This window comes from Canis aureus, chromosome X, assembly GCF_053574225.1.
Source record: "Canis aureus isolate CA01 chromosome X, VMU_Caureus_v.1.0, whole genome shotgun sequence".
Lineage (NCBI taxonomy): Eukaryota > Metazoa > Chordata > Mammalia > Carnivora > Canidae > Canis > Canis aureus.
In genome coordinates, this window is record NC_135649.1 from 19,465,452 (window position 1) to 19,478,501 (window position 13,050).

At 43.7% G+C, this 13,050-nt stretch overlaps 1 protein-coding gene across 1 annotated transcript in view; it reads left to right on the plus strand.

Annotated features, from left to right (window-relative positions):
• The window catches only part of GPC3 (glypican 3), a 443,047-nt gene that overhangs the window by 384,864 nt on the left and 45,133 nt on the right, over nucleotides 1–13,050 (plus strand). The window contains exon 7 of the mRNA XM_077887586.1: nucleotides 150–309. Within this exon, the coding sequence (XP_077743712.1) occupies nucleotides 150–309 (160 nt within the window). The remainder of the gene's footprint in view (nucleotides 1–149; nucleotides 310–13,050) is intronic.

Consider the following 13,050-nt stretch of genomic DNA (forward strand, 5'->3'; position numbering starts at 1 on the left):
CAGTTTACACTTACCTACATTTGAAAATGGTTTTTAAAAGCTTCTGTGCAGTTCATTCAGCAGTTTTCAATGCCTCCTGTTTGTAAGACTGTTTCAGACCTCCCTGAGAAATCTTAACATGCTGCTACATTTCTGGTCCTTTCTTTCAGCTCCTGAGAACCATGTCTGTGCCCAAAGGTAGAGTTCTGGATAAAAACCTTGACGAGGAGGGGCTTGAAAGTGGCGACTGTGGCGACGATGAAGACGAGTGCATCGGGGGCTCCGGGGATGGCACGATGAAAGTGAGGAACCAGCTCCGCTTCCTTGCAGGTATGTGTGTGAGCCAGCTGGCATCCAAGCCAAAATAGCTATGCTTGTGGATTCAACACCAGTTGACTCTGCTCTCTGTAACTTTCTGAAAGTCCCCACAACCTACAATGCCATCAACTTTGCAAAGAAATACTATACTCTAGAAAAAAAAGTTTTCAGGTACCCCTCTTTTCCTCCCATCTCCAGACCTAGGTAGATTAAAAGGGTAACTTCCTGTTTTTATTTTTTATTGTCTAAAACAATCAGACCAAATCAGGTGGCCCTGTTTCCCATTGAATATTTCCTTGGTTCTTCTCAGTTATGAAAAGCAATGCAATCTTGGGAGTCTTGTGAAAACTGACAATGGGGTAACTTTAAAAGGAAGCATAAACATACTGCCCTTGTTTCTATCTTCATACCATTGCCCGCATTTATTTCCGTATTAGATCCCACTCTTCTGTCCTTTCCTAAATTACACCCATCCCTCCACTGTATGTTAACTGTCCTGGAATCAAAATGTTAAATTTGCATTTTAAGTGTGATAAAGTGAAAAAAAATAGCTTTGGGGGTAGAGCAAACTTGCATTTGCATTCTGGCTCTCTTCCTCCTGAGTCTTCATTCCCTTGTCCATCAAATGGGGATCAATACCCCAACTTCACAGGACTATTGCAGGATTACATTAAGGGGGAAAGTTTGTAAAGCATCTAGCCTGGTACCAGCACATATTCAGTGCTCCATAATTGTTAGTTTCCTGGAATGAAATCTTTCACACACATCCCCATCCTCTCTGAATTACTACCACAAATTTTGCCAATGCTTTCAAGAAATAGTCTGCAGTGGCTCCCAAGTTCCATTCCTAGGGCATAATGGGATCACTCAGAGGCTGGCACCTTATAATCAGTAAAAATAATATAAGCCAATGTTCACTGGACATTAACCAATACTGCGAGTGCTGTACTGGAACTTTGCTTGCATTGTCTCATATCATTTTCACTGTGAACAAGGGGTTGTTACTATTCCCACATTACAGATGAGAAAACTAATGCTGGAAAAGGTAATTTGCTTAAGGTTGTGCAGTCACTAAGGGTAGAGTCAGGATTCAGAACCACACAGTGAGATTTCAGAGACTACTCTTTGAATAACTCTACTCTGATCCTTCCTTCTCTGCTCATCTAGACTTTTGTAAAAAGGCTGAAATCTGTTCTGCTCTTCGCTATCCAGAAAAGCTTCCAGTCATCTAAATGTTGCCCAGATGATTCACCAAAATATTAACTGGCTCCAGCATTAATCCTTGGGACACACCACTTTTCATACTTCTCCAAAAATGTCCCTGCCTAGCCCTCCTCTCACTTTTCTGCCTATAAGCCACTTCCCGGTCCATTGCAAAACACCACTCCACGATGCCATGGTGACTTAACTTTTTTCAGCAGTGTTTGGTAGGGCACCTTGTCAAGGGCCTTTTCAAAACCTAAATAGATTATATTCACTGGTTTCCCTTTGTCCACTAGCACATTTAGCCTCTCAAAGAATTCTGGTCAATTAGTTAGGCATGATTAACCCTAAGTGCTTTGTAAACTGTAAAACACCTACACAAATGGTGGGTAATTTAATTTACAGGAAAAATGATGCCTTACTCCCAATAGGTTACACTTGTGTAACATGTTCAGTGATCCTACTGGCCTGGAGCTCCTTCAGTCTCCTTTGAAATGCTTCTCATGGAGAGGAGACTTGTTGGCAATCTGCCAGGCTCACGGCACAATAGCTCTTTGGAACGGCAGGCTATATACTTTGGTCAGCTGTTACACAATTTTACCCCAAATCTGGGTAGATGCCATCTGGTCCCAGTGATTCATCAACATCCACTTAGTCAACCAGACTTGGAACACCATGTGCGTTTACTGCCATCTCACTTAGAACTTTCACATTTTTTCCTCCAAAACACAACTTGGGAATAAAAAATGAAAAACAAAAAAACAAAAACAAAAACAAAACACCAGGCTCAGAGGAGGTTCAGACCCTCTTTTATCTCCCTTTTGTCCCAGAACGGACCTTTTACACCATAACCAATGAGTGGTCCTACTGGCTGGCTGCCCTGGCTCACTTCTTGCAGGACACCTCTATTCCTGACTTTGCTTCTAACTCCCATGTGTCCTAGGGCAAGCCCCTTCCTCCTTTGGAAAGTCAGTCTCCATTTGCAAAACCAAGAGAATGCCCAGTCCTCATGGGCCATTCTAGTGCTGGCAATCTGTAATCGTGTTCATTGATTTGGCTTTAGTCCCTGGCAGGGTGCTTATTGGAGTCTGGGGGACATCATCATTAGAGTTTTCTTCTGACCTTGTAGGTTTCCCTTTGTTTTTCTCTGTTACATATGATTGTGGCAATTCAATAACATCATCATAATAATAATGAAATCATCCATTCAAAGCATTTGGCAAGGTGCCTAGCACCTGGTAAGCACTCAAAAAATGCTACCTACTAGTACAACAACTGGTCTGTTACTGCTACTGCTAACCTCTGGAAGCTCAAAGAGCCTGCAGACGTTGCTTAGAATTAGCTTGTTGTATTAGTTTAAGACCAGGTAACCAACATTCAGCAGTATCCTCAGTACCTCTTGCTACTCCAGGTGGGACCCGTGGACCAGTAATGTCTGTATCATCTGGGAGTTGCTAGAAACGCAGACTCTAAGGGCCCACCTCGAGACCTGCTGAATCATAGGTCAGGTTAACAAGATCCCTAGGTGATGTGTTTGCAACCCTTACCGCCTTCCAATTGAGCACTTATGGCATTTAGGTTTCAAACTTGAAGCATCTAAGAAGCCACTAAGCTGGCCCACAATGAGCCAAGTGTTGGAGGAAGTACAAAAGAGGCCTGAGGCCTGGTGACCCATAGGATAGATTAAGACACTTGGGTTCCAGTTCTAGCACATTTACTCACAGTGAGACCTTTAGCAGGTTATGTAGTGCTCTGAGCCTCAGTTTCTCCAACTGTAATGTGGGGGATACGCATCCTCCCCAACCTCAATGAGTGGTGGAAAACAAAGGTGACAATGAGTGTAAAAGTGCTTTGCAACCTGTTGAGTTCTACAGATATTTATGACAATTGGGGGACTGCTATTATTAATCCCAAACCTCTGAAGCTCTTTGGCTTTCTCAGCATCCCTAGCTCGGCACATATTTTCTGCAAAGGTAGAATTTAGCCCATAAGTTAGAAAATGCTTTTGCACTGAACACCGTGTTCAGACTCCCTCCCAAAGACAGACCATCCGCGGTGGAGCTGGTGCAATAAATGGACCGTCTTGTTGCCCGGCTGCCATCAGCATCGTTCCCAGTTACCCACCTTGTCAAAGCTCTTATTGTAAGCTGTTTGGGAAGCTGGCTACTCCTGGTGCTTTGGCTGCGGCTGATTCCTGAGAAGCTTTGCAAGCTCTGGCCAGGTGTCCCTAGCCAAGACATGATGACTAAGCATCTTAAGCATCTCCCCCTCTCCGCCAAGTCCTGACTCTCACCCACATGGAAAACCACGCACACATGTGCCTGTACTCATATAGGTGCATGCCTGCACACGCGCACATGCACACACGCACGCACACACACCTGGTCTTGGAAGCACAATTGAAACAGGCTTACAAAGCAACCCAGTAAGAAACACCCATCTCAGAGATACCTGTTACCACTCCCTCACCCCCTGCCTCCCTGGGCTTGTTCTTGCTCCAGAGCTTGCACTATTCTGTGGGTATAGCCTGAATAATCTGGTGAGCCTAAGATCTCTATCACTGCAAGTCAGAAAAATAAAATATGGGGCACCTGGTGGCTCAGGGGTTGAGCATCTGCCTTCGGCTCAGGTCACGATCCCGAGGTCCTAGGATCAAGTCCTGCATTGGGCTCCCCATGGGGAACCTGCCTCTCTCTCTGTGTCTCTGCCTCTCTCTCTGTGTCTCTCATGAATAAATAAATAAAATCCAAAAAGAAAAAAAAGGAAGAAGACAATATTAACTCAAGCTAGTTGTCAAAGACAAGGGGAAGTGATCACGGATGCTGTGGAAGCCTAGTTCCTTGCATGAAGAAAGTGGGAACAGGCTGTAGAAGATAAACACATTGCTGGTTGCCACATGGGAGGACAGTGGCTCCAGCCGGTTGGTGGCGAGCTGAGGAGGTAGCTTCATGAAGCACATATTGGGCTTAGAACTTGAACCAATATTTTTTTAAAGATTTATTTATTTATGATAGAGAGAGAGAGAGAGAGGCAGAGACACAGGAGGAGGGAGAAGCAGGCTCCATGCAGGGAGCCCGACGCGGGACTTGATCCCGGGACTCCAGGATTGCGCCCTGGGCCAAAGGCAGGCGCCAAACCGCTGAGCTACCCAGGGATCCCCAACTTGTACCAATATTAAAACCAAATGGGTGTTTCTTCCCCGTTTAAACAGATGTTTCTTGTGGTACTGTTCACCCTCAAGAAACTTTCAGTTTCACTGTGTTGGTGTGGGGACCGCAAAGAGAAAAGCTGCCACTGGATCCCTCGCTGGCTGGGAGTCAGGGGGGAGGTGAAGTTGGGCCAGGGCAGGTCTCTCTTGCCATCCTGCGCGGTCGTGTCCAGGTGTCAGGAGGAGAAGCAGCTGTCCGCTCTGCCCCAGCAGTGCTGGGGGTGGGGTATTAGGACTCACAGCTGTGGGCCCCATGGGTCTCCACACTCAATATTTCCTCCTCGCTGTTCCTTTACCATCTGGAGGCAAAAGAACAACTAAAAAAAAATAGCATTTAGGACATGTTTTTTTTTAGGCTAGTGATTTTCATTCATTTTCTTAGTGCCTCAAATGTAACCTTATATTCTGACCTTTGCGAGCCTGCACACATAGTGAAGGAGAAGGACACTTGGACGGCTTAGCTCTTTTGAGTTGTCGAGTCAGACCTTCATAACGTAGGCCGGTAGCCACATTGTCTGATGAAATTCTTTAATGGGTTGGTTTGGTGAGAAGGATAAAACCGACGGAGGAACTTTATAATGGGCCTTTTCTCACGGGTGACATCTGCAAGGTTAGAATGTTTTAGAACAAATCACATTGCAGGCCCAAGCATCAGTAGAAAGTTTGTAGAGGAATGACATGTCCTGGGTTTTTTTTTTTTTAATGGGAAAGTTGTTGAGTCCTGTTCAGAGATCAAAATACATGTGGACACAGTAATATATCTATTTATACTACCCTACTGGTCATAAGTCTAGGAGTAAATTATGGCAGTTTTCCCAAAATGTATTCTATAGTTTGACAATCCTACTTCCTCTGCACCCTTTGCTTCTCGCTAAGTAACCCGCTCCTGGAGTTCCCAAGCAGCATCTTGTAGTGACTCCCTCCTACCTTCTTTCTTGTGATGTCAGTCCCTCAAACATGTGACCCCAGTTAAGAGGACCTCGTGCCGTTCACTGTGAGGTGGAGCCCGTGTGATGGATGAACGCGATACCTTTCTACTTCAGGTTGCTGATGCTTGAGACATTCAAGGAAGGAAGAGCATTTCATCTACAGAGTCAAACACACAGTCTTGTGGCCTTGGACAGAGTCACTCAGCTCCTCTGAGACTCAGTTTCCTCCTCTGAAAAAATGATAAAATATTTCCTGACCTGCAGGGGCCCCTGAGTGGCTCCATCTGTTGAATATCCAACTCTTGATTTTGGCTCAGGTCATGATCTCAGGTCCTGAGATTGAGCCCCACATTGGGCTCTGCACTCAGCGGGGAGTCTGCTTGAGATTCTCTCTCTCCCTCTGCCCCTCCTCCAACTCATACACTCTCTTGCTTTCTCTCTCTCTCTCTCTCTCAAATAAATAAATACATCTTTTTTTTTAAATAAATGCATCTTTTAAAAAAATTTCCAGACTTGCCAACTTCAAAAGTTGTGGAATGAAACACAGGTGATAAAGGACATAAAAGTACTTTATAAACTGTAAAGCAGTTTCTCATTTGGGGTAATATTGTTAATACTGTTTAGTACCATTGGGTTGTAAGTTATAGTTGCCAAAAGTCTGTAGCTAAAATTAGAAATTAAGTCCCCAATGTTCTGGCCAACTATTTTCATTATAATATGCTCCTTCTCCATCCCCAAGATAGCCTTTTCAGTTACTTATTAACTTGTTTCCAGACCAGTGAGAAGGCATTTCAACAATGACAAATATGTCTGCTGAGTGGTGCAAGTAACCACAGTCACAACAGTGGTAGTCACCTACATCTTGAAAGAATCACAGCTAGTTATGTTTTGTTTTCTTTGGTGTTAGTGGGACAGTGAGAGCAAGGGTGGATGAGTTGGGGAAGGTCAAGAAAGGGCCTGTGATTTTTCTTCCCCATTCTATCTTGCTCTTAGCGCTAAGAAATCTGCTTTCATGCCTTGATCTTTTCAAGAACAAATGCCATAGGGAAGCTGAAGGAAGCAAAGCTTACTATCATAGCACTCTCCACACGGATACAGACAAGGTGGTTCTTACTAATACAATGACAAGACAGCCAATTCCACCTCAGCTCAGAGCTTTGTGCAGTTTTCATGGCTCACAGAGATGGATTTTGATGTGAGCTGTAACAGTGAGTGATATTATATGCCCAGTTCAATAAGTGTACCCAGAAAAGGCCCTTCTCCATGCTTTAGCATCACCTAGGGAATGAGTACAGGTAAGCTGGTGATAGATGAGAGTAAGGGAAGGTTAAAAACTTTCCATAAAGTTACCATAGCTTGAGATGCTTTAAGGAGTGTGTTGTTATTTGTGAGATATTCGGGGGTTCACTTTTCTAGGCTTACTGACCTGTGATACTTTCCTGCCTGAGCTATTGGGCTAGGAGGCTTTCATCAAGGGTAACTCTATGATAGTTACACTTGCTGGTGGACATTCCATGAAACTCTAAGAATTAGGCGAGTGTTAGAGGGGAGTGCAAACAATCTGTGGCCATTATATTACAGCTTATGATCAGTTTCAAATTAAAAGGAAACTGTTGAATATATGAATCTGCCTAAATGGTGAGATTGATTTTCTCTGGATGAAGCCATGTTGGCCAACTTAGTGACAGCCTCACCCAAATTGTGGTAATCTAGTGTGATAGAAGGGAATGGGAGGGAGAGGTTCAACACTTAGTTGATAGAAAATTGAAAGAGGAACCAGCAGGAAGGTAGCAAGCCCAAAGCCTCTAGCTGAGCTGAAACCTTTCCTGGAAGATAACATTCACAAGGGATCTGGAAAAGCAGAGGTGTACACCATCGACTGGGAAGTGTTCCCCCTCAAGGAGAAATACCATCTCAGAAAGAGAGAAAGATGTGACATTTAATGAAACCTGTGCAATTATCTCTTGCATGAGCCACATCAGAGGAGCCCAGTATAACAAGGGATCATGACCCTGCAGAGCAAGACAGAGACCAAAGGTGTCAGGTGCCACCAGTCCCAGTGGTCACACATGGAGATGAGTTAGGAAACCAGCCTGACGTCCTCCTCTGACAGGAGGAGGCACTCAAAGCCACCAGATGCTTTGCGATTGCTGACCTTCCATGAAACCCCTGAAACTACGCATACACATGCACACACATCCACACACACGCGCACACAAATCCTCAGGTCTCTGTCTCCAATTCGGACCATGCTGTCCTTGAACTTTGGTTAATATGGCAAAAAGGTGTAGCCAACTATCTTTTTCTCCCCCTTAGTTGCCTGGGTCAGGTGCAAGGAGATTTCCAGTTTTCTTCAGTAGGAATGAAGTTACTGGCACGTTTTTATTTGGTTGTTTTCCTTTTTTCCTGTTTGGTTAGTTTTTTTGAAAGGAGAGCTTGTTATAGTATCTGCCTACGTACATACCTGGCTATGAAATGTTTAATGATCCAGTAAGATGATCCATGGCACTTATGGTTCTTAACATTTCTAAATATACTTATGGAATTTTTAAAAAACTTCCTTTTGATTTTTTTCTAAACAATCCTAATGGGTATGAGTGAGGGTAAGTAAGCCTTTAAGGTGACAATGGGAGACCACTGCAGACAGAATCTCTTAATTTGTAGCTCATTTGGTGATCTTAAGCCATAATATAATTACCGGATAAATAAAAATCAGTAGAGGCTATTCTGTAAATTCTGGTGTCGGAGAAGAGTCTATGCCAGAGTGGGGAGCAATTTCATTAGCAACTTCGGGATGGGTTTCAGAACAAAGTACTGTCCTAGACTAACAATGAGTTCCATGGAGGGTAGAAAGCAAGTCTTTTTCATTGTATGTATACACCTAATCAGCTCTTGGTCACCAACCTCTGTAACCCTCCCCCGCCTTGCCTTGTCATTGTTACTTAGTAGATGTTCAATAAATATTTCGTTTATCCATATGCTATGTTTACTTTTCAGCATTTGCTTCCTTTTGCCTAATATTTGGTAGGTTTTAACCTCACTGCTTCTTTAATTAGCTTCCTCAAAGTAGACTTTGACTTCTAGCAGCTGAAATTGTGAGCAAAGATACAGGTGATTCCAGCTCCAGTCAATAGTGAAGTGGACAGGACATGCTGTGTGACACATCATGGAGCCTAGAGTACCTCTTGAGGAGAGTGAGCAGGATGGTGAAGAATCTGCAAACAGGGTTAGTGGAAAGATAGTGAGAAGAAGTAGTGATGGTTAGTCTATGCAAGAAAAGAATTAGGGAGTGTGAATGTTGTCGTCTAATATTTTGAGGTCTTGCGTGTAGAAGATGAAGGTGGTTCTGGAACCAATACATGGCATGTACCAGGAGATATGTTTTCACTTGACAAAAGGGGAACTTTCTAACCCTTCAAGCTATTTCTCAGTGGCATGGATTGCTCTAGGGAACAATCAGCTTTCTGACTCTGGAGATATTTGACTAGAGATTAAATAACCATCTATCAGAAAGATTGGCTGGGTGAGGGTGGAGTAGGATGTCAGATAGTGAGCAGGGCTCTTGATTTCCATGGTCCTGAATGGCTCTGAGATGCTGTGGTCTTATGATGATTCAATCACGCACATAGAGCAAAAGAGAACCAAGATGGTAGAACAAACCAGTGAGGCAATTTTTCGGCTGGGGGGAGGAAAGAGAAATGGAGAAGTTACCCTCTCTGGTCATATTTGAGCACATGTCACCAATTATGATTTTCTGCAACTATTTTCCTACACAAATGGATCCTTAGGAATGACAGAGATTTTTCCAGGAAGTAGCTCCTTTCAACATCCTGTCTGTCACTCACAGGCTCTAGAACCCCAATTCTCATTTCTCCCCAATTATTTACAGGCTTATAGCCTTCCTGCCCCTTTGTTAGAAAAGCAAACTGGGCTACAGCCCCTCCTTCAGCTCTGAATGGTTAGCCTGAATGGCGGGATGGTCAATACCAAGGTTGTCTGGGCCATGCCCTTCTCCCATACCACTCTGTTCCTTCTGACCCTGGCTTCACAGAATAGACCAGTGCATCTTAAGTTATCTGGACTGAAGGACTGGGAGGTGGCGGGGGTGGGGAGATTTGTTCCTCCTGAACCTGTCATGGACCGATAGTTTTGTAAAACATAATAAAATTGAACTACTACAAAAAAGAAATCACAAAAAGGCCTACAGAATATAAGCCACAGTTTTTAATTAGGAGACTCAATGGTCCTAAAAAATCTCTCTGTGAAATTGCTATAAAAATCATTAAGTGCTGGAGCACCTGGGTGACTCAGTGGTTGAGCGTCTGCCTTTGGCTCAGGTTGTGATCCTGGGATCCTGAGATTGAGTTTTTTTCCCGCAGGGAGCGTGATTCTCCCTCTGCCTATGTCTCTGACTCTCTCTCTCTGTCTCTCATGAATAAATAAATAAATAATTTTTTTTAAAAAATCACTAAGTGCTTACTTTCAATTTCTGTGCTTGTCTCCTCACAGATTGGCAAAAAAATTAGGAGAGCAGCAGACCCCACTCTGAGAAGGGAGGAGTAGCCTGCTGTCTGTGTCTCTGCCTTGTCTCCCCTTCCTGTTGGAGCCAATGGTGGAACAGACCCAAAAGCAGTAGTTGAAATGGGGGGTGAGGGCAGTGGTGTGCTGCTATGTCTCCGGATGCATCACATCAGTAGCTTAATATTGACTATGTAGGAAATATTTACTCCACAGAAAGCAGCAAAAACTATAAATCAGGGCTCGATTTATTGTTTTGACTGTCTAGACTCTAGACTTAAGGAAGTGATAGGAAGACTTTAGCAGTGTGGATTAAACTTGAAATTGTGTTTGTTCCATAGCCATTACATTGTGAGAGGCACAAAACATTGAGAGTCCATTCTTCAGTATTCAAAAACTGTTATCCAATCTAGCAGAGAAGTCACTGCCATCACTGATGGAGGAATGAGATTCTGACATATATCTTTGTTGATTCATTTTTGTTCCTTAATGTAAATCAATGTATCAGCCAGTGTTCTTGCAGGAACTACACTTACCTGTCAGTCACCACCCTGGTTGGGCTACCGATATAAGAGCCTGGCAAAAATTGATGGAAGGATTCTGTGAGAATCAATTGGCTATATAGAATTTATAATGAGTATTGTCTATTTTTTTATTATTTGGACATTGTGTGTTCCACATCCTATATTCCATCAAAAATTGATCTGACATGCATGCTTTTCTTTTAGAGCCATTTGTGAAACATTTACCAGTATAGCTTGAAGGGATACTTTGGAAGATTTGTTTTCCTTCCTTTATCATCCTTATCTAGGCTTAATTCAATAGCTTTGTCCACCTATGAGTGAGGGAAAGTTTCTCTCTTCCTAAGTTATGCTAGAAAATGCAAGAGCCCCTCATTTTCAGTTACTCTGAAATCTAGGATTCCTTTAGAATCCTAGACTTGGAAACTTCCTAACTTGGAAGCTGTTAACCAGATCCATAAACTTTTTTCTCAAAACCCCTCATTCCCTGTTGAGGTTGATGGGCTCTCACTGAAATCTCTCTACTTAACCCCTGGAAATCTCATCAGTCCCATTGCACAAGATGGGAGTCTTGTAGGCCAGGTTGTGGAGCCCTGGGGTGAGGACTGCTTTCAGCGTCCAGTCTCCCCATATCAGGCAGCATTATGACCAATGAATACCACATGCTGGTATTAACCCTGGTTTCTCAGAGTTAGACTGGAACTCCTAATATCAGGTTACATTTTGTTGGCTTGGTAATCACTTTTTTAACCACCGACCATATGGGCAGAGGTTGGAAGGAAAGCTAAATTTGGAACACACCCCCACTCTCCTTTTCAACATTTCTTTCTTGTTTGTGTGGGGAGGCAACATATTACTCATACTCACATATAGCACCAATTGCTAGAGGTCCAAGGAATGAGGTTCTCCCAAAATGTGGTTCGATCAGGGAATCAGAGGTTTTCTTTCTTTTTTTTCTTTTTTTAGATTTTATTTATTTATTTGAGAGAAGAGAGAGAGAGAGAGTGAGTACACAAGTTGGGGAAGGGGCAGAGGCAGAGGGAGAAGCAGAATCCCGCCTAAGCAAGGAACCTGACCTGGGGCTCAATCCCAAGACCCCAGGATCATGACCTGAGCTGAAGGCAAACTCTCAACCGAGTCCCCCAAACACCCCAGAGATTTTCTATACAAGTATGCAGTGGCACTTAGGAGTGTCCATGCTCTGCTTCTGTAGGGTTCTGAACTGGTCTATGACACACAGCCCTGAAAGGCTGAGTCAGTAATGACAAGGAACTTGGGGACTTTGTGTCTGCAGGCCCATGAGTTCTTCCTCGTTTCAGCATCCAGAGATTGCACCTTTCTGCACTAATATCTTTCTGACTTAGGCTGTTTGGAGCGTGGAACCATGAATTTTTCTCTCCATTTAGTTTTTTTTTTTCTAGCTTTCCTTCTCCCCACACGCCACTTCATGTGGAACGGTAGAGCAGGATGGATGGATTTGTTTGGGTCAGTGGTAATGATTTAGACAGCATCTGTGGAAATCATGTGCATTTCTGTTCTAGGACTCCCTGACCCTGAATACACAAGTCACACTTTAGGCTCAACCAGTATTTTTAGCACCCCAAAGGGATTTAGAACCAAGTTTGGCTTAAGAAATGAAAATTAGTCTGCTTGCCTTCAAAGAGAGGTGGTAGCCTTCCCACTGACTACTAGCCAGCTTGCAATCTGACGGGCATTCTCCTGGCTCTCCTTGGATTCCGAGCATGAATGAGGGGTAAGGAAGCCAGATCTGTCAGCCCAGCCTTTCTTAATCTAGCCCCAATTCATTTCTTTAACCTTGGCTCCCACTAACCCTTGCCCCATCCTGTGTTCCAACAACCTTGAAATTCTCACTATTCCTGAACTTTCCATTCTGCTCTTTAAGCTTACCCATTCTAGCCTTTATAAGTGTCTTCGTAGTATCCATAAAGCACTCAGCCCATGGCCTACACCATTAGTGGGTTCCAATAACTGGTGGCTGTTGTTAATACTCCACACACTGGTCCATTAGCCTGTAATGGTTTCCCTTTCTGTACCTTTAAAACTTAGTTCAGATATAGCTTCCTTCTCAGTGAAGTCTTGCCCCAGACAGACTGCTGTGTTAATACCCACTCTAGCATTTATCAGTTTGAAGTCAGGCAGTTCCCAGAACTGACACATGACTGGTGCTTGGTAAGTTTTGGTTGTGTGACTCTGGCCATACAAAAATGAACAAGCACAGCACCTGCCCATGGACATTCCTGGGCTGGTTGGGGAGCGGTGAAGGGAGGCGGGGACAACAGACACCTAACCAGATAATTATAATGTGATGTGGTTAAACACTGATTGCAACGTGCACCAGGAGCTGTGGAAGGAC